General features: G+C 38.5%; 3 protein-coding genes across 3 annotated transcripts in view; 2 read left to right on the top strand and 1 right to left on the bottom strand.

Annotated features, from left to right (window-relative positions):
• Positions 1–6485: 6485 nt before the first annotated feature.
• On the top strand, positions 6486–7848 carry LOC108666223 (CCA tRNA nucleotidyltransferase 1, mitochondrial-like). The gene has a single exon (XM_018153060.2). The coding sequence runs from the start codon at positions 6486–6488 to the stop codon at positions 7845–7847; it is 1362 nt and encodes a 453-aa protein (XP_018008549.2). The 3' UTR covers position 7848.
• Positions 7849–8358: 510 nt separating this feature from the next.
• LOC108666220 lies at positions 8359–11320 on the top strand. The gene is made up of 4 exons (XM_018153057.2): positions 8359–8631; positions 8995–9076; positions 9309–9987; positions 10314–11320. Exons 1-4 carry the CDS (start codon positions 8605–8607, stop codon positions 10807–10809), a joined length of 1284 nt encoding a protein of 427 aa, XP_018008546.1. The 5' UTR covers positions 8359–8604; the 3' UTR covers positions 10810–11320.
• Positions 11170–22017, bottom strand: part of LOC108666221 (neurogenic locus notch homolog protein 1) — a gene marked incomplete at its 5' end in the record, with an annotated part of 31161 nt that continues 20313 nt past the window's right edge. The window contains 16 exons of the mRNA XM_047880707.1: positions 11170–11291; positions 11623–11970; positions 12462–12764; positions 13100–13244; positions 13770–13931; positions 14269–14418; positions 15147–15229; positions 16221–16413; positions 17179–17327; positions 17791–18077; positions 18546–18822; positions 19428–19703; positions 19880–20161; positions 20704–20994; positions 21232–21507; positions 21771–21926. Coding sequence (XP_047736663.1) covers positions 11237–11291; positions 11623–11970; positions 12462–12764; positions 13100–13244; positions 13770–13931; positions 14269–14418; positions 15147–15229; positions 16221–16413; positions 17179–17327; positions 17791–18077; positions 18546–18822; positions 19428–19703; positions 19880–20161; positions 20704–20994; positions 21232–21507; positions 21771–21926 — 3433 coding nt within the window. The remainder of the gene's footprint in view (positions 11292–11622; positions 11971–12461; positions 12765–13099; positions 13245–13769; positions 13932–14268; positions 14419–15146; positions 15230–16220; positions 16414–17178; positions 17328–17790; positions 18078–18545; positions 18823–19427; positions 19704–19879; positions 20162–20703; positions 20995–21231; positions 21508–21770; positions 21927–22017) is intronic.

Genomic DNA, 22017 nt, shown 5'->3' with positions numbered 1-22017 from the left:
TTTTGAAACATATTCATTGTAGTGAATAAGTCTACTGCTATTTTGCTTTATAAAGCAGAAGTTAGAATGCAGAAGGTAGAATGCGGAAGGTAGAATGCGGAAGGTAGAATGCGGAAGGCAGAATGCGGAAGTAAGAATACGGAAGGTAGAACGCGAAAGATAGAATGCGGAAGGTAGAATGCGGAAGGTAGAACGCGAAAGATAGAATGCGGAAGGTAGAATGCGGAGGATAGAATGCGGAAGGTAGAATGAGGAAGTAAGAACGCAGAAGGTAGAACGCAGAAGGTAGAATGCGGAAGGTAGAATGCGGAAGGCAGAATGCGGAAGGTAGAATGCGGAAGGTAGAATACGGAAGTCAGAATTTTCTCCTACTCTTTATTTTGAAACAAGGAAAATGTAACACGTTTCGTGTGATCTTTTGAACGTGTTGTTTTACTGACGGGAAAATTGCTGGAAATAAAGTGATATTAATATGAGACTATAATTAAGTAACCACAGGATATTGTATGATCATGTATGCAGACCGTGAATGAAATGAATTTAATTTTAAAAAGTGAATGATATTTGTGAACGAAATTAAGGTATTTGTGGAGAAGACAAAAGCAATAAGATGAGTATAGTCAGTAAATGTTACGAATACATAATATAAACTAAATGAATGAGACACGTGAATGAGATATAGTCAGTGAATGGCGTGCAGGAAGTTTGTGAATGGGATGAAGCGTCGAGATGAAGGCTGGCGTGAAGGCAGAAGGTCGGCCAGCTAATCAATAGCTTAAAGCGACTCAGCCAGCTGTGACTTCGGCCACCTGCCCCCAGCTGGCCTTAACATTTTATTATTTCTTCTATATTCTGTTATATGTGAATTAATTCAAGGTATAAAACATTTTATATATCTTCTATATTCAATTATATGAGAGTTAATTCAAGGTATATAGCATTTTATATAACATTTTATATTCGTTCTACATTCTATTATATGAGAATTAATTCAAGGTATATAGCATTTTATATTTCTTTTATATTCTATTACATGTGAATTAATTCATGGCATATAGCATTTTATATTTCTTCTATATTCTATTATATGTGAATTAATTCAAGGTACATAACATTCTATACATCTTCTATATTCTATTATAGGTATGAGAGTTAATTCAAGGTATATAACATTTTAATATTTCTTCTATATTCTATTATATGTGAATGAATTCAAGGTATATAACATTTTATATTTCTTCTATATTCTATTATATGTGAATTAATTCAAGGTATATAACATTTTATATTTCTTCTATATTCTATTATACATATCTGAATTAATTCAAGGTATATAACATTTTTATATTTATTCTATATGCAATTATATGTGAATTAATTCAAGGTATATAACATTTTATATTTATTTTATATTCTATTATATGTGAATTAATTCAAGGTATATAACATTTTTATATTTCTTCTATATTCAATTATATGCGAATTAATTCAAGGTATATAACATTTTCATATTTATTCTATATTCTATATTATGTGTATTAATTCAATGTATATATGAAAATACGATTCAAGGTATATAACATTTTTATATTTCTTCTATATTCTATTATATGTGAATTAATTCAAGGTATACATGAAAATTCTATATTTTTTACCAGCTACAATAAGTCAACCTGAAAATTAATTTATTTTAAGGTGCATGTGAATCACTGAACCCGAATATGTGTTCCTATAGCTTAACTCACGGTTTGCTAATACAAATTAATACAAATTAATGAGTTGATTTGAATAGCAAAAGTAAAAAAAAGTTGATTTCATTTGAGTTACAAGTTGATGAACCTTTCACAAGCCGGTGATTCATCAGAGGTTAGCTATCCACTTTACCATCGGCTTAGACACTTCTGTGTTGATAACACCTGCCATCCAGCTGGCTTTGACACTTCTGTGTTGATAACACCTGCCATCCAGCTGGCTTAGACACTTCTGTGTTGATTAAGTTAAATAAAATTGTAAAATATAGAGGTGAACGTATTTTTCAGACAAATGTATTAAGGTAATGTATTTGCCAGGCGAAAATATTGAGCAGAAAGTCTTTTCGAGGTAAAAGTATTGAGATGAAAGTAATTTTCAGATGCACCTTTTGAGATGAAATTATTTTTCAGGTGAAACCCATGAGTTGAGAGTATTTTCCATGCAAAAGTAACCACAAATTTTGATCAAGGCAAATTCAATTAAGTTTAAAATATTTTACCAGCAAAAATATTATTAGGGCTTGCCGACAACATGCGACACTAAAAAATATCGAATCATCTTAATATTCAGAGCCTGATGTTCTTCTCAATCTGTTCTAGAATGCATTAATTAACGCACCTTCCGATCATTTTGTATCATAATTCCTAGTGTCTAATTTCCCGTAGGTTTATAGTACAAGCTGACTGTGGCAGTCATTTATTCATCGATTTACACGTACGAAGAAAAATTTTCCAAGAAGATCAAATAAATTGATTGTTATTTAAATTCGGCTGCAGGTATTTGGTGACCGTGGCGGGATGGTCATTTATTCATAGATTCCCTCGTACGAATAAAAATTTTCCAAGACGATCAAATAAATTGGTTGTTATTTAAGTTCTTCTGTAGGTATTTGGTTAGGTCTTTCCGCTTAGTGACAGGAAGCTATGCATGACGAAGGCTTGGAGGGGTGCCAGGATGGCCCGTTGCCGCTGGAATCGCGCGATGACCTCAGAAAAATGTATGTGTCATTTTGTCCTAATACTGACACACTTTTTAGGGCATTTTCTCATTTATGGGAGAAAATGCACCATTGTGCTCGTCATGTCCGTCCGTCTGTCCGTCCGTCTGTCCGTCTGTCTGTCCGTCTGTCTGTTCGTCCGTCTGTCCGTCCGTCTGTCCGTGATTTCATGTTTTCGTCGACGAGAAAATGCGCTCTCTGTCACTCACTGCAGTGAGCACTTAGATTTATTTTTAGCGCATTTTCTCGTTTATGGAAAAAATGCCCTATTGTGCTCGTCATGTCCGTCTGTCCGTCCGTCCATCTGTCTATCCGTCCGTCTGTCCGTGACCTCAAGTTTTCGTCGACGAGAAAATGCGCTCTCTGTCACTCACTGCTGTGATCGAGTACTGAGTTATATTTATTTATCCATATTACGAGCAGAGAGTGAACGTAGAAGTAATACGCTCTTTTGCCGGGCCAAGTTAGTTCAGGTAGGCCCACTGAATAATAAAAAGTTCATCTTTATTTGGATAAGTTTTTGTCACTTCTGTGGGGGCCGAAATTGTAGGAAAGATTTGGTGAACTTAGATAAACCGTATATGGAATATTGCGACCTGCATGATCTTATGGAAAAAATATAACTCTGTACTCACTGCAGTGAGTGACAGAGAGCGCATTTTCTCGTCGACGAAAACGTGAAGTCACGGACGGACGGACAGACGGACGGACATGGCGAGCACAATAGTGCATTTTTTCCATAAATGAGAAAATGCGCTAAAAATAGAGTACTTATTATCTTTATCAGAAATACTTCTTATACATTTCCGGAGTACACTTACATTACATCTTCAATGCAGGAGCTGTAGGCACAAGAGTACATCTCCCAGAGTACGTAATTAAAGGAGTTTAACAGATGTAGATGAACATAGATGTAGGTCTAAGGATTACTTAAATGAAACTTTTGATTCTGTAGATGTACATAGTTGTAGATCTATGGAGCAATTGAATGAAACTTTTGATTCTGTAGATGTACATAGATGTAGATCTATGGAGCAAATAAATGAAACTTTTGATTCTGTAGATGTACATAGATGTAGATCTNGATGGACAGTTGGCAAGGAGGGGCAGGTGACAAGGAGGGACAGGTGAAAAGCAACAGAAAGGAAGACACTCGAACAAGAGTTCTCACACCGCGAGCTCAGTGGTGGAGCGCTCAGGAACAATGCCATCGGGAAGCAAAATAATATCGGACTTCTGACAGGAACCACACGACAAATGTCCCCTTGAGGGTGCATAGCGTTTAGATTTGGTGTATGTTCAGATTGTAGTGGTAGCCTATAGTACGAGCCAGCGAACACAGTAATTATACCATCGGTAGCAAGATTTGTAATCAAATTCAGTTTCGACCTAAAAACAAGATAGTGACTGTCGACATGAAAGATTTATGAATTATTGTCTTCGTATTAGACTTCAGTTTAGGTCTCTCCTTTAAAATTGTTTTGAAGATTCAAAATCTTGAAAGATGATTGTCAGCTTTTTGGATCACTCCCGCTTATAGAAGGTTACCAGCTTTTAAGGCGTAATTAAACAGAGCATACCAGAACACATCTACAATTTTTAGTTTGAAGCAATCAATTAGTAACTGACTGATACCGACAAAAATTCAACAAAACCAATTTTAAACTGAAGCGTAACTAGTAAATTTAAGGGGAGCATGTCGGTCCTAAAAAAACTTTTTTATTTACGAACGGATCATTATGAAACTTGGTGCACATATGTAAAATATAAATCAATGACATTTTTGTTTATGCAAATTTTTTGAAAAAATTAAAGAAAACGTTAAATTCATAAAAAACGGAAAAAGGGGTACTTTAGAAATCTATCTCCTCTTAGGATTTTCAAGCTTCAACATCGAGAGACATATCGTTCGATGCGTAAAAACCATATCTAAAGATCGTTCCTTAATTTTTTTATTTTTTTTTCTGATTTGTTTAGTTTTTACCCCTCCCCCCATTTTTTCAATATATAATCAAAACAAAATAAAAATCGAATGAAATGGCCTGATGCTCTATAGAGATTTTATTTACAAATCGAATGGTACCTCTCTCAATGCTGTAGCTTGAAAATCATCGGAGGGGATAAATTCTTAAGATGGCGTAATATGGAAATTTTAGTTGTTCAGGAGAGCCAAATAAGTAAAATTTGTTGAAAAAATAAGAATATGCCAAAAAAATTGCTTGATATATTAGCCCAAGCGTTCCCAGTGCCAATTGGTTGCATTTAGGGTACCAGCACGCGTCTGTACACTTACTGTGACTTTTTTACATTAATACAAATAAAAAATGCTTATTTAACATAAGTTTAAAACGGTCTAACCCAAAAAACATCGCATGTACATCCGTGGTATTTGTTTTCCTGAACGCTCATCGTTTGTAGCTTTCAAACGAGTGCAAACACTTTGCAATTAATGCAAATAATGGTCTATACATACCATTTTAAATGAAAATTTGTAAGTATCGTTATAAAATAGTTATTTTCAAAAGGTAAAAACAGCCTTACACAAAAATTATTGCATGTACATCCTTGGTATTTGCTTTGTTGAACACGTCTTGTTTGTAGCTATCAAACAAGTGCGAACACTTGCAACTAAGGAGCCTAATGATCTATAAATACAGATTCAATTTATAGAAATCTAAGTACATATTGTTAAAAAATGTTCATTTTATATTATTTTGGAATTTCTTTACGTAAAAACTAGAGCACGCACATACATGCGAATTGCTGCTTTAAACGCGCTTTTTTAGCAGCTACAAATGAGCAGCCAAGAAACCGGAAAATCCAAAATTTCCGATTTTTGACTTACATGCTCCTCCCCTCAAGACTATGACACATACTCAGAAATAATTGCGGTACTGAGCACCCGTGATGATCATAGAGTTGAAGTGGGTTTTATGGAAATTCTCAACAAATGTTAACTGATAAACTTATGATACAATAATTATTGTCGAGCATCCATATCGGTAACAGGTCTCTGTAATGAGACGAGGTGGCGGGCTTAATTTGTAAAGTACGTACAGCTGGACGCGGTATACTGTACAAAAATAAAGTATTTCTCTTATGTACAGTATATGATGGAGTAGTCTTTGTTAGCATCATTTCGTATCACTTCACATATTATGCAAACTATCATAAATTGATGCATGAATCTATCTCAATAACCTATACCTCCGTTAATAAATAATCATCGCCTGCTAAACTACAAATTACCAGAACAACAGTGTCGACAAATGTAATGTAGGCCATGCAGTTTGACGTTTGGCCCATGCGGGCCAGACTACTCGCCAAACGTGAAGCAGAACGTAGGGCGAGTCGCAAAATCAGCAAAAAATATAACTCAGTACTGACTGCAGTGAGTGACAGAGAGCGCATTTTCTCGTCGACGAAAACTTGAGGTCACGGACGGACAGACAGACGGACATGGCGAGCACAATAGTGCGTTTTTTCCATAAATGAGAAAATGTGCTAAAAACGGCCAAGTCCGCGTACAAAAAAGGCCTATAACTCAATATATATTAGTATATCTGAAGGTTCCGGTATAAAAATTACATTTTATTTTTTTCGTACTATTTACAATTTAATAAGAAATTAAAGCCATCATAAGTTTTCCCCTGCCAACGCAATTCAAAAAACTAAATCGGCGAATTTGTCCGAAAAAATTAAGGAAAAATTTAGCAAGGCAGGAAAGCGACTACTCATGAAGCATCTTTGCACTATAATATTTAATGACCGTGATGAAATATTTTGGTATAGTTGTCAATATTTCTCATTTCAGTTGTACACGATGAAAGTCTCGGACGCTGAGCTGTCGCTGGTGCTGCGGCCGGCCGTTCAGCAGCTCTCCAGCATCTTTGCCAAACATCAACACGAGCTGAGGGTGGCAGGAGGTGCTGTGAGGGATCTTTTGAGTGGCCTTGTTCCTCATGACTTGGATTTCGCGACAACTGCCACCCCTGACGAGATGAAGAAGATGTTCGAAGAGGAAGGCGTGCGTATGATCAATGAGACCGGCGAGAAACACGGTACCATCACGGCCAGGATAGACGATGAGAACTTCGAGTGCACCACATTACGAATTGATATCAAGACAGATGGTCGCCATGCAGTGGTGCGTTTCACGAAAGATTGGTATTTAGACGCCAATCGTCGTGACCTTACTATTAATTCCATGTTCATGGGCATGGACGGCACCGTATATGATTACTTTGATGGCAAGCGCCATCTTGACGAGCATAGAGTTGAGTTCGTGGGTGACCCCGACACTCGCATACAAGAAGATTACCTACGAATATTGCGGTATTTCCGTTTCTACGGACGCATCGCCAAGTCTCCTGATGATCATTCTGAATCTGTTCTAGAATCCATCACTCGTAATGCTGGAGGCCTCAGTCGAATATCAGGAGAGAGAATTTGGACTGAGTTGCAGAAGATCGTCACTGGCAACTACGGTGGAGAACTACTCCAGAAAATGGTCGATTGTAAACTTGGCCCCTACATTGGCCTGCCTGATGACTTCTCTGGCTTGGCGTGCAAGTCTTTGTTCGATCGATGCTCTTCGTGTGGTGTGGACACGCGCGAGTTGTCGCCCATGACTGTCATCGCAGCGGGATTTTCTAACGCCGACGACGCATTCAATTTCATCGCGCGCGTCAAGTGTTCAAAAAAAGAGCGCGAGCTTTTGATTTTTATCTTAGATAATCGTGATGCCGTTATCGCAGCCAAAGACGTTAAAATAGTCCAGGACCTATTGGCGGACCTCGTGATAGACTTGAAAGTTTATGACAAATTGGCGAGGCAACGCGTCGAAGAACTTCTCAAGTACTCATGCCAGATGAAGATGCTGGAGGAATTCAGGGACTGGGTTCTGCCAGTGTTCCCTGTCAGCGGTGGAGCCTTGGTTGCTAAACTAGACGACAAAAGGAAAACTCGTCTCGTGACCAAAGAACTTTTTGAGATTTGGAAAAAGTCGAATTTCACCTACTCGGAGGAAGAGCTTCTATCGCGTGTTGATGAAATACAAGCCACTGTTCAGGTAGTCAGTAAAGGCAAGAAGAAATGAATTTGTTGTTTACTTCATCCCCAAAATACAGCATAAAATCATCTTTGGCATTACGATTATTAGAAAATATAACTCAGTACTCACTGCAGTGAGTGACAAAGAGCGCATTTTCTCAAAATCGACGACAATGTGAAGTCACAGACAGACGGACGAAGAGATGGACGGACATGACGAGCACAATAGCGCATTTTTTCCATAAATGAGAAAATGCGCTAGAAATCATTCGTTTATACGGACCCCCAGGGGGATGCCGCGATGAGTGTGGTATCCTCATCGCAGTTTCTTGGGGGACGTTGCGTACCCCGGGCAGCCCGAGCTTAATTGCGAGACTTACTTCAATTTAATCAAATTATTATTTTTAATTTTAGATCTTCGTCGTTGAAGTCATACTAATTTACTCCATTATTCATTTTTAACGTACTTCTTGTACAATTTTTTTAAAAATTAACGGACTAGGCTATAGGAAATAAAGTTGATCTGCTTAACCTTATACTGTATCTGTAAAGTTTGGTAAAGGTGATCGCTTTGAATCAAAAGCATAGCTTTATTGCGTTTGAGGTGAGAAGTTAAGCATATTAGCAAATTTGCGTTTAAAGGTGAACAAATTTGAACTCGAGCATTTTCCCAAAGTTCGCTTGCGTTTAAAAGTGACCACATTCAGCCTGGCAGCCATGAGAAATTAAGCATAATTATGTTTCGTTCAAGTATAAAATAGGTTGAGAGAGGCTGCAGCTGACCGGCTATCGGTCTCGCGGACATGACTTCGTATCTCAACCATCCTGTGGTGAGTATTGTGACCGAGGAGTGAGTAAAAGGAAATTAAGATAAGAGTGGAAAACCCCTTGCAAATCTTGACAATGTCGATGTAAAATTCATTTGTCAGAATTTCAATAGGTAACGATTATGAAAATATTGTTCATTATATAATCATTATGGGGATAGTTTTGAATTTTTTATTGCGTTTTATGTCAAGAATTTTTTTTCATTACTAGGAAGCAAATTTTGTGACGAATTTCACATAGATTTATCTTTTATCTGCTAGCAGGTGAGATGCTGTGCGGAATGTGGCCCAATACAAAATCCGACATATGTGGCATAGCAATAATTTCCTGCGTCTAAAATTATTTTAATCTAACTTATTTTACAGTTGAATGAGATGCTGGCGACCAAATGCTGTTCAGAGACATCAATTGGCCGCAGTTTCAGACTCTACATGTCTCTGTGTGAAGGTATGATGCCTGTTGATCACAGTTGAATCATAACTTTAGATCTTATTTTAATAATAAAGCTGATGTGGCTGATTAATTGTAAATTTATTGATAATAGTAGAATCATAACGTTAGATCTTATATTAGTACTAAAGCTTACGTGGCTGATTGATTATCAATTTTATGTTGAATTACAATTAATTTTATTGTATCCATTATTAGATAAAATTAATTTGCTTGTGTCCATTTTTAGATTACCGCGTCCAGTACGTAGATTGGCGTGCTGACGAAGACCTCGGCATCATCTACATCCTCACCAGCAACAAGAAGCCCATCAAGCCCGTCTCACATGTCCACAGGCAGGATGAGGCTTCACTTGCCGAAAATATCGAGAAAAAAATCCTTCCGATAAGTCCCGTTCACGAGAGCGACTACGAGTTCGTGAAAGAAACAGGAGGCGATGTAGGCGCTAAGTGTCCCATTCTCGGCAACAATGATGATGAAACAAAACTCGAACCATGTACCTCTGACCAAAAATATGGTGCAGTAAGAGACAGGACATTGTCCGATTTACGTACTCATGAAGATTATACCGAAAAACGTACAAATGACGCAGAGGCTCTGAATAATTTATTGCCTAGCGAAAATAGTTTCGAATTAACCGGAATTCACTCGGTATCAGCAGTTGCGTTCGGTCACAGGCCAACTGACGCAATTGATGAGACGTCTGCAAAACTTGAACCTAGACAGACTGAAGTGGCATGCAGGAATCTAAGCATCTCGGAAGATTCAGACACAATAAAATGCGTTCAAGAAGTGGCGGATGAGAACGTCGAGGTCGTTTGTTTTCCAATGGACGGTGCCTACCGCCTGTCGGCCAACACTATGACAAAGTTCCAAGAAATGGTGAACAAATTTTACCCTCATGCCAAGTAAGTGGCGAAGAGATTTCATAGGAATTAATCAGTTTAAAAACGAGATCAATTTTATTTATTTGATAGTTGCTTCGTGTTTTCCATCAGCTGTCCGATCTCTTTAATTTAAATACGAACTTCAAGTCAAGTAATTTTTGAACAGTTCATTTTTCTCGTTCTTTTAACACGAACGAATTCATCTCAGTTGATATCTACACTTATGTGTATTGAATTATCGTGTTGACAATTATTTTCTGTCCTGAAATGAAATTTTGGTAAATTTTTTACCTTGGAATCTATTTATTCCACACAATCATAAATAACACTGGAAATTATTTCAACAGGATCAGCTTGGTGCCCATAGAGCACTGGCTTGTGCTAGGGAACTATGCAGCCAGCAACATTGTCGACGACTCCTGCGATTCTATTCTACCACCCACCAAACGCAGGCGCAGGTTTATTCCTAAAAGCGTTCTAAAATCAAATACCTCAACTGACCAAGCATCAGGGTCTTCGAATGTTGTATGTTTTCCTGAAGCTTATCAGACTGAATCAATGAAACAATGTCAACACAAAACGGATAATTGTTCAACTGCTGGCAGTCTCGATAGACCTGAGGCCGTAGAATCTCAAGTGCCTGGATTAGTATGTTATCCAGAGGCATATTTCCTGGCCCGATGCAGTAGCTCCAAGGAAGCGCTCCAAGAGGGAGGAGAAAATATGGATTGTACTGAAGATCGTTCGCTTGATCAGGCAGCAGACGTGAGAAAAAATACAACGCCTCAAATCGATCAACTTGCTGCTGGCTGGAGTTCCAATGCCACTGAGTCCTGGGATTGAGGTTTATGTAGAATCTTTAATAATTTTAAATCAAATAAGTCGTATCCTCGACTTTTTTACTCGGTGTTAACACTTCAGTAGATCTGTTTAGTATAATTATGAGGTGTAAACATTGATTACTAGTTTTTGTGTGACGTGAAGACTCACTAGGTCGTCATATTTTTTAAAATAAATGTATTAATCTTTGTTTGCTATCATGATAGGGCAGCCATGTCGAGATAAATTTAACTGACAATTGAAGGAAATATATTTTTGGATTTTGCACCTCCGTTTACATTTTTCAATAATTTGTCGATTCCATTACTATTGCCGGATTTTCCTACTAGTATATTAGAGGAAATTAAAACTAATCTCTTGAAAAAGTAATATATTGGCGCACCTATATCACATGTTGTTCGTGCGAGATTCTAGCATGGATAGTTGCCTGTCATGCTTTACCGGCCTGTGCCTTGAGGGGGAACTTAATTGTCATTTGGAAGCGCCTGCAACAAGAAATACACAAATATGAGATGAATATGGAAATCTTCTAGCAAAATCATATCATTTAGCGAGAGGTTTTTGTCTTATCACTTACTAAGCATTGCTTATGAGGAATTTAAAATGTACGAGCTCAATGTTATGTATCAACTGAAAATTTATCTAACCGACTTGCAAATATAGTCACGTTAACTCATAATTTGCATTAAAATAGAGACAAAAATGTTTCAGAATTGAAAAAAATCAATCAGTCGGGAGTAACTAGAAACTATTTTCCAAGCTAATCATTCAACAATACGAAAATATATAGCTTGATGAGGTCTGTGAAGCACGCACCCTATTTTGCCCCTTGGTTTTTCCGCTGTCATGGACCGGGTGGCGGCATACAGGAAAACCCTGTGTTGGCACTGTTCCCCATAGAAAGGTTTCTTGCAGTAACAGACCCCAGGGCCAATGCATGCCCCACCGTTCTGACAGACCGGGTTACACACGGGCAGGCAACTCAAGACAGGATCTACCTCTTGCTTCGGCGATGCGGATGGTAAACGCAGAGATGACGGACGTGGTGCCGGAGACGCAAGTTGCCATTTTGAGTTGACGCATTTGACAGGAACGCGGGACTCTCCTGTCGCTAGTCTATGATTGGCCTCGCACACTAGCTGGTATTCCCCGACCTCGTCGAAACTGCACGACAACGCTTGCAAGAATACTCGTTACCTCGTAATATTTCAATTTTTTATGCATGATTTACGAAAAGATATATTATTGCAAGCTAATTTGGTAAGTGTAAATCCTTTTTCTCAGCCCCCAAAGGTCTTACAGAAAGCAACCAGTTCAGGCCGCAGAAACTGCATGCAATTAAAATTTTTAATTGAAATTTTAGATGATGACACAGCCGGGGTGTAAGTCATGAAGGTTTTCATGGGACTTCTGAGTTATTTTGAATGAATATGGAAGAATTTTAACTTCTCATTTTTCTAAATTGGCTGGAAATACGTTCTTCCGTTTGAATTCTAATATATTTTAAAGTAACATCTTCCGGGAAGTTTAATCAGAGCTAGTTGATTAGTAACTGGCTCTTTCTCGTTTACTTCAGTTAGATTTAGAAGAATATCAGTCGTATAAACACTAGTTGCGTAAACAACTCAACGTTTTATTCCCTTCCGCTATCTTACCTTCTGATAATGACTCCATTAAGAAGCCCAGCGCTGGGCAAAAGACATGTTGGCCGCTCACAATATTGGCCTTCAAATCCAGTCGGGCAGGAACACCGACCGACGCCGTTACACACGCCCCCATTGCGACAGCCCAGAGGACAGCCGTTAGCACAGGCGATGCTGGTCGCCCCGTTCCAGGCGTCATTTCCCTTCAATTTCCAGGTGCCATCGGAGCAGAAAAGCGTGCTGGTCGCAGCCCCAGAAGGCAGGAAGAAGCCAGACTGGCACGAGACTTCAGTAGCGTACGGGTACTCGTCGGGTCTGTCATACGCAGCAATGTTAGCCAAAGCAAGGAATTAAAGTTATAATAGGATCAGTATATGTCAACGTGCTGCATTGTTCTAATCGTAGAGTCAGTAGACTAAATTGCGGAGCAGCTTGTAGATTCAAGTAACTGCGTATGAACTATTTCTTATCGCGTTTTCTCCATTCTCGCTCGTCTCGGTGAATTTGACTTTGCATCTTGATGATGGTGTCAGACACCAATAGGATTTTGCACATACTTCGAAATAGAGCCGTGAATTCTGTAAGAGCAGCACATACTCTGAACTTGTGAGTGTAGAGAAAATGTTAATTCAATCAGCCGCATCACTAACTGGCTTCCAAGCTTCCCGTTTTCCACATTTGGCGGAGGGAACGAGCATTTGCGATTGACGCAAGTTGGTCCTGTGAATTCTGGCGTACACCGGCACGTCTCTGGACAACTGCAGTAGCCTCCGTTTAGACAGCGTTGTGAGCATACTGTAAATAACGATATTAGAGTATATTAGTAGTATATAATATAACAGGCCATGTTATATTATATAGTATAGTATATAACATATAGTATAGGTAGTATATAACAGGCCATGGGCCTATTTCTTCAACGCCGACACTTCTATTCTATTACAGTATCGTACTATAGGCGCAAAACTCTAAAGGATATAGGCTAATTATAGCCCTTCACCGATTCATATAGCGAAAGTATAGTATATTACAGTATCGTATAGTTGAAGGCGCTAAAGAATAGGTCAAGTTTGGCCCTACACCGATTCATATAATTTTCGTGACTTGCTTACAGGAGATAAAAAAACTGGCCTTTGACCATATCTTTAAAAAATATAACTCAGTACACACTGCAGTGAGTGACAGAGAGCGCATTTTTTCGTCGACGAAAACGTGAAGTCACGGACAGACAGACGGACGGACATGACTAGCACAATAGGGCATTTTTTCCATAAATGAGAAAACGTGCTAAAAATCCTCTGGCATTTCTATTGCACAAACCAGGGATGCACGTGATAGGCTGTTCGTAGCCCCCGAGGTTGTTCGATGCCATCCATTGGCCATCGTGACACTCGAGATCTGCTGACGTCCACACCTCCGGAACCTGGTAGCCTTGGAAACAGTCCACCCTCGCCGTCCCATTCCTGTACATTGTGTTGAGGACTGAATCAAGTGTATGAGAGAGTGTACAAGTAACAAGCAACAGCATCTTGCATCAGGTGGCCCAAAGGAGGGCAAATAGACGGAACACGTCCAACAGTACATCCGACGACGACTCGGAGACGGAGGACGACGAAGGCGGCGCATCAGCGTGACCGTGGACTACGACGTCCTAAACTCATCATAAGATCATAAGAGAGGTGTTCGTAACGTATAATTTCATGGAGAACCTTTCATATGAGAGATTCAACACGCTTATGTTGCTGTGGGAGTCAGATTATTTATATGACGTCATACAAATTGATCCTTTCTGGAAAAGTAACTACACTTTCTCATAATTTATTCTGGCACTGACTGCCATCGTAACCCTGCGGGCACCGACACTCCTGAAGTCCGACGCACTCGCCTCCATTGAGGCAAGGGGCTTCCTTGCACCCGAGGGAACACGTGGGTGGTGAGTCCTCTGGCATATCGGGGAGTTCCCAACGTCCTGCAATAGGAGCATCGATCAAAATATATGTTTCAAGTACCGATTTTATTAAAAACCAATGAACATATTTCTTTGGAATACCCCGAACCAAATTTTTAGGCTATGATGAAATCTACACAAAAAACTATACGAAAAGCGGACAAATATCATGAAAAATGAATCATTATTGCTTGTAATTATGTGAAAGCTTGTGATGAGGTTCTTGTAATTATAATAAGACCATCATTCTAAAGTATTATTTATAAAAATAATCGCATTGGGTGATTAATTAAGTTTCTACGTTCCCTATAATTTTTATCTACAACTGTATATACTTTTTATCTGATACTAGTATATTCTTAACCATCTATGCAGATGGATTAGTACTTGTGTGGCCAGTAATTTCCTTATTAAAGTTAGTGAGGGAAAGTACATATGAACTATATTCAGAGGTGAGATATGTAATAGTGATGCAGGGGACGATCTATTCAGCTAAAAAGCGGCATAAGAATTGTCATAAATCTATCGATGAATTCGAGTTTAAGAAATATCTGCTGATGATAAAAAACTAAATTATTGTTTTACGAATCATCCTTTGCAAGCGCAAGATTTGTTTCGATTCTCGTATCAACTTACATTCTTTCTTCTACAATGCAAAGGATTTCATTGATAACCGTTTCATACAGACTTCCAGTTCATTCTCACTCAGTTTTCTATACTTTTCTATAAGTTTCAAGCAGTTAAATTACCATTTTTGCACTCGGCTGGAGAAGATGCATTTCCGTTGGGCAAGAAGTATCCTGCATCGCAGATCACTTCAGCTGAGATGTTGCTGGAAAATAGAATAATAATAATAAATAATAAATAGAATGTCTTATTCCAAACGTTACCGACCGAAGCCTGACTGTGCAACTCCATACAGTTTATTATCAATAGTTTCCCAACTCGTGGTACGAGTGATCTGAGAACACATTCGTAGACATGAACGGTTTTGAGGTACGTATGTTTTACTTCAGAAAAATATTCATCATCAGACACATCCTATAATCAGAAAACGAAACGCCGCTATTGCCATACTCCACGCTGCTGGTCAGCTGAGCGGCAAACTTTGAATTTGAACAGAATTATTCCTTATCGCGATGATTATGAACACTTAAAGAGAAAATTCAACAAATGCTGCATATTAGCGGCTAAAATTTAATATTAGCCTAGTGGTGCTAATGCAGTTCAATGATCTTGATACCGTTGAAGACATGCTTCTAACCTTTTCATTTAACACTCTTTACTTTTCATGCAGTAACAGGCCGCATGAATGAAAGTCAGGCTACTTGCCAACTACGTCTGCACGTGAATTTTAAATCAATTTCGAGTAGGTGCCCTGCTACAGTAGTGAAATTTTGCCGTGTATCGAACGGTTAGTGAGTGAGCCGCTTACGATGGTGAGCTTACGAACTGAAAAAAAGAATGAACTACTAACAGAATGATCACACGACGATTCAACATAAAAAATGCTATAAATAAAACACGTAAAATATTTCCAACTGCAGATCGGCAATTATATCGAGTTCTAATGTCATTGAACATTCATGGAAAAGAAACCCCATGTTACCAATGCTGATTGAAATAATTGGCATATTACTATAAATTACAAGTGATAACCGCACTTACGATCCAACGACAGAGCGGAAATTATTTTTAAAAAATATAGCCCGAATGCCAAAAGGAAACCTTTTGCATTCTGAAATAAAGAGGGAATCAAGGGATCGACGCGTAAGGCGGGTGGAGAGGGGGAGGATTCGAATCTTGAACGAAAAAAAACTTACTTCAATTTTATAGCTCCATTTTGGATCTTTTCGTCCCCGCATTCTTTGAGTTCACATGAAGGTCCCGTGAAGCCGTGAGCGCATTTACAAGTTTGTTTTGCGACGCACTCGCCGCCGTTCAGGCATCCCTGTGGGCACGCGCTGCTGCACTGCAAAGCTTCGTCGCCTGCCGCTGGCATGTCGGAACTGGTGGCTACGGGACGCCAGATATTATATATATTCCTTATAATTATATAAAATTCCATGATATATAATTATTTAATTGTATATATTCCTTTTAATTATATAGAATTCTATGATATATAATTCTTTAATTGTATATATTCATTATAATTATATAGAAATCTATGATATATAATTATTTAATTGCATATATTCCTTATAATTATATAGAATTACATGATATATAATTATTCAATTAAATATATTCCTTATAATTATATAGAATTACATGATATATAATTATTCTTTTAAATAAAACAAGTTTCAACTTCATAACGTTCTTAGTTTTTTATTTATTAACAAATTAAAAGGGTTACTTAATTCTGGTTCACCCTGCATATATTCATTATAATTATATAGAACTACATGATATATAATTATTTAATTGCATATATTCCTCACAATCATATAGAATTCCATGATATATAATAATTTAATTGTATATATTCCTTAGAATTATATAGAATTCTATGATATATAATTATTTCATTGTATATATTCATTATGATTATATAGAATTCCATGATAATTAATTAGTAATGGTCTATTGGGGAACTTCTGTAAAGAGGGATACTGCGGTGATAAATTAATTTTATATAAACATCTTTAGTGTCATCTGCAGGGATTCTAAATTTTGAGGCTTGTGATGTTACGTAATACTTTGAAGAATAATACTTGGGAATTATTTGTACGAAATTTATTACACTTTTGTTCTAAGTAGTCAAAATCGGCTAACCGTTTGTTAGGTTTGATCCCAACAAAGAAGATGAGTTTTCTATTCCAGATGGCGTCCACTTTCCTTCCACGCAAACTAACTCTACGGCTTCGTCGCCAGAGATCGCAATGAAGCCTTCGTTGCACGTAAGTGTGGCCGAGGAGTCGTTGCTGCGACGAGGAAATAAGGAAGAATTATTGGCAATGACGACATATACTTGTCAACTAACTGAAATTTGGATGCCATCTAAGTTTAATTAATAGCTAATCTACGCACAAGTAGTTTTTCATCTCTTCACTGTAAAAGAGATAAATAGATTTTATGCAACGAGCTAAAATTAAAGAAAAAGCTGAATTAGATCAGATATTACACGTTAACTAACAGAAATTTGGATGCCATCTAAGTTTAATTAATAGCTAATCAACATCCAAGTACTTTTTCATCTCTTCACTGCAAAATAGATATCAATAGATTTTCCGCAACGAGCTAAAATTATCGAAAAGCTGCATCAGATCACATATTACAATAAGTAGAATTCTGTTCACACAAAACTCAGAACAATCACTACAGAATGATCTATTATCATGCAGCTATAATTTATTGACCACTAAACGATGAGTTTGATGAACTCACTGTTCATCGAAGACTCCATTGAGCACCTCGACAGTGGGACACTTGGCATATTCACAATGTTCTCCGTAATACTCCGGAGTACATCGACACATGTCAATGCCAACACACACTCCTCCATGTAGGCATGGCATCGCGCAGCCCTCCCGACACACCAGCGCGACCGGACTGTCATCGTCCGACACCCAAGTTCCGTTTAAACAAATCGCGGGAGCGTCGCTCACATCATCGTGTAGGAATTTGCCTTCCGCGCACTTCAACATACTCGGCCCGTCCTCATGAGTCTCCACCTTGGAGTCATGGAATTTGACTAAATATTATACTTTAAGATTTACATTATACTTAATAAATTATCAGAAAAATAATATTAATGAAAAGTTATTTGGATGTGATTGAATGTTCTCAATAAATTGCAAAAGTTAAAAGTAAAAATTGTAAAAGTTATTATTTTCCTCTGAGCGGATTCATTGAGGTTGAAATTTAGCTCTCCAAATTCTAAATCAAAATTTGTGGAACAAAAGTCGCAAGCTGAAAGAAATCCAGTTAGAAATTTCAAGCTGTTTTCTTGGATGTAAATCCAAGGTATCATTTTTCCTCTCATAAATTGGCTAATGGCTACTAACCCTGACATTCTAATAATTTATTAGGTCCGATGTAGCCTAAAGTATTCAAAACTAATGGCCAATAATGATTTTCAGCTTTAATTTAAATAATCTATAAGACTTGAAAAGGTAAAGTTCCTAATATCACTTCCTTACCACGTATCCGTCTCCTTCCAGTGAACAGATTTGAGTTTCACAAGATTTCCCTGTGAATCCCAAAGCACAAGAACATGTGTCCGGAGCCGTACAATTTCCGCCATTCAGGCATGGAAATGCACAGTGCGGAATGCACTCCACCTCCGCGCCCGGCACTGGAACGTCTAACTTCGTTATTTTCCAGGACTGTGACAAGCATCGCATTTGACTGGCTTGTGAAGTCGTGCCAGAAACCAAGTATTTGTCGTCACAAGTCAAGAGGCCGGCATCCGAGTCGCTGCTCGAGAGACGAATTATACATATTGGTGATGAAACATATTTGTGATGAAACGCAGTGGTGATGAAACGTATTGGTGATGAAACACATTTGTGATGAAGCGCATTGGTGATGAAACACATTTGTGATGAAACGCTATGGTGATGAAACACATTGGTGATGAAACATATTTGTGATGAAACGTATTGGTGATGAAACACATTTGTGATGAAACGCTGTGGTGATGAAACACATTTGTGATGAAACGTATTGATGATGAAACGTATTGATGATGGAACACATTTGTGATGAAGCGCATTGGTGATGAAACGTATTGTTGATGAAGCGCATTGGTGATGAAACGCAGTGGTGAAGAAATGCAGTTGTGATGAAAAGAATCCTCTTTCAGAAATTCAGTGATCGTGATCGCGACAGTAGTTTATAGCACTGGCAAGTGAAGGAAAATCTATGCAATTCATTAGAATCAAAATTCAAATAAACACAGCGCCATCAAACAGAAAGTATCACTTATAAAAATGCATGTAAATCAGACTTGCTTTTGGTATCATTGGTAATCTCTATATTCCGAATCATACAAAATCTCAAGTATACCGTGGACGCCTCACCTCATGGTAAATGTACCGTGACTTATATTCAACTTGTCTGTACATTCAAGGTACTGGCAAGTCGATCCAAAAAAGTCATCAAGACATTGACAAACGTTGGGATGCGTGCAAGTTCCCCCGTTGAGGCAAGGTTGTTCGCATATTGGAACGCAAACCCTAGAGTTGTTTTGGAGAGAATCTTTCATCAGAATTCCATTGAGGCATCCCAAAGTATGTCCCTGAGTCGCAGGCTCGTACTGATCATCACAGACCAATGTTATGGGCGAACTTAAATTCCTGGAGGAAGATTAACAACTCTAAAAATACTTAAGAATTTATTATTAATGAGTGGTTACAGGTTATTGAATTTGATGAAATATTTGAGATTTATTGACAGTCAACACAATAAATATGCTTACGAGTACATCAATAACATTCTACAAAGAGATTCCACATGATTATTCATGACTCACTTGCTAGTGAAGTGTCCATTTTCTACCTCGGGAATTTGGTCGACACAAGACCTAAACTCGCAGGCTTCTCCGTAGTATGGATGTGGACACTCGCAGACATCAGGACTGACACATCGACCTCCATTGCGACATGCAGGGAGACATTTTGGGACACACAGTGCAGCAGCAGGACCAGCATTCCTCACCACCCATTTGCCGTCATCACACACCAGGACCACGTCATCACCCACAGCACGAAGGTAGCCATCGTAACACGTCAGGTTTCGGGGGCTGAAGCTGTCACTGAGGGGGGAAATGGAGCAGTGTTGTATAAATACACATGTAGCAGACGCTTGAGAGGAGGACTTTTTTGAGAAGCAATGGAATAGGGTAATGGAATAGTGTAAAACAATTATTATTTGATCCGTTATGAATTATGATGAATTTGGTAAGTGAAATTTCTTTTTTTTTTCCTTTTCCACTTGATTCAAAATTGAATTTATGCGTTTTATAGGACCGGTTATTGTACAAATGAGGTACATTGAATATTGCGATCTGAATACCTGAGAGCGGTCAGGCTAGAGCTAGGAACTGACTATATGGTAGATGAACGTCAAAACCACTGGTACTAGCGTACGAGTGTCTCGTTATTATTGCAGCAGTGCCCAGGATAAAACATTTGATAGTGATCTAATTTTGCGGAAGCGTATTCTATGATTTACGTATTAACGGAAATTATTAGGAAGCAGTACGATGCATAAATTTCATAAGTGAAACATCTCAAAGCGTGCAATGGCATGAAATAAATAATTAACACACTGAGAGCTTCCACAGGAAAAACTCACTTGCCAACAAAAGCCCCGTTTGGTACGTTGAAGTCTGACGAATTACATGAAAGGAATTCGCAGTTGGACCCGAAGTGGTCGGGGGTACACAGGCAAGTGTTGGGTTGAATGCAGGTGCCCCCGTTGAGACAAGGTTTTTGGCAGTAGGGAAAGCAGGATTCGGCGCCTAATGTCGAAGTTGTTCCGTTTATGATCCAAGTCCCAGAAGTGCAGGTTAGACCAGCGGACGGGCTGGACGAGTTCTGAACCACGTAGCCGGTATCACAGAGAAGTTGACCAACTGAAGGTGAACTGGAGAAATGACAAGCGTGTGCTCGGATAATATGAGAATTCCTATGAATTTAATAATTTTAGGATCATAATTTTTCTTCTTTGAATTCAACAATACTTTGAGCCAGCGTTCAAGCAATGTTTATCCTATGATGAACGGTAATTAAACAAATGTATAAATAAACTTGATAAAACATCACTACTCTGACGCACGTAAACGCTTACGTAAATGTAACATTTAAATAACAGCTTCCTCACCTCATATTAACTCGCCCGTTTTGAACTTGAATCTGATCGGTGCAACTCGGAAACTGACACGAGCTGCCAAAGTATCCAGGAGGGCACGTACAAATATTGGGCGCTGAGCAAACTCCTTCATTGATACATTCAGGGTCGCATACGGGGATACAGAAGTCCGATAGTGTAGCTATGGGATCAATGGTCCATTTACCCTCGGTGCAAACGACTTTAATGCCAGCGGTAGCTTCTTTGAACTGTTGGTTGCACTGAAGTGTTCTCGGCGTGAAGAAATCCCTGCATGCAAATAGTATTTATACTTCAGGACAAATGTAGGGTCGAAGTGCTTCGTTGATACTTGAATGTAATAACACGGTTATTTAACATGCGTTAATCGATTAGAAATACGACAAGAAGTCAATATCTAGAGCCAGGGCTGATTCTTATCTATTCCTATATAGAGCTATTGGTTGCCAAACTTTCACTTCAATATTTAATTTACGAGCTCACAATGAACGAATACAGGTAGTAAAACAGAAGTGCAGTCTGTCTGTTCTCACTTTCCAGGGAAAGATCCATTGTTTACGGCCGGAGGATTTCCTCCACAAGACTTGAATTGGCACGCCACCCCGAAGTAAGATGAGGGACACTCGCACGTGTCAGGAGCGACGCACACTCCTCCGTTGAGACACTTTGATCGACAGTGAGGCTCACACCTGTCTCTTATACACATCTAGATTAGGAAACACGTGAAAATTGGCAAAAGATAGGGTTTAGATGAAAGAAGCTAAGAGGAAATAGGAGCTT

This window comes from Hyalella azteca, unplaced genomic scaffold (genome assembly GCF_000764305.2).
Source record: "Hyalella azteca isolate HAZT.00-mixed unplaced genomic scaffold, Hazt_2.0.2 contig5977, whole genome shotgun sequence".
NCBI classification, from domain to species: domain Eukaryota; kingdom Metazoa; phylum Arthropoda; class Malacostraca; order Amphipoda; family Hyalellidae; genus Hyalella; species Hyalella azteca.
This window is presented reverse-complemented; position numbering and strand designations above follow the sequence as displayed.

Excerpts from the sequence above, each read along its gene's own strand:
- LOC108666223 (XM_018153060.2), top strand. The coding sequence starts at position 6,486 with ATGAAGCATCTTTGCACTATAATATTTAATGACCGTGATGAAATATTT.
- LOC108666220 (XM_018153057.2), top strand. The coding sequence starts at position 8,605 with ATGACTTCGTATCTCAACCATCCTGTG. Across the intron at positions 9,077-9,308 it reads CTACATGTCTCTGTGTGAAG|ATTACCGCGTCCAGTACGTA; the intron begins GTATGATGCCTG and ends GTCCATTTTTAG. Across the intron at positions 9,988-10,313 it reads AAATTTTACCCTCATGCCAA|GATCAGCTTGGTGCCCATAG; the intron begins GTAAGTGGCGAA and ends TTATTTCAACAG.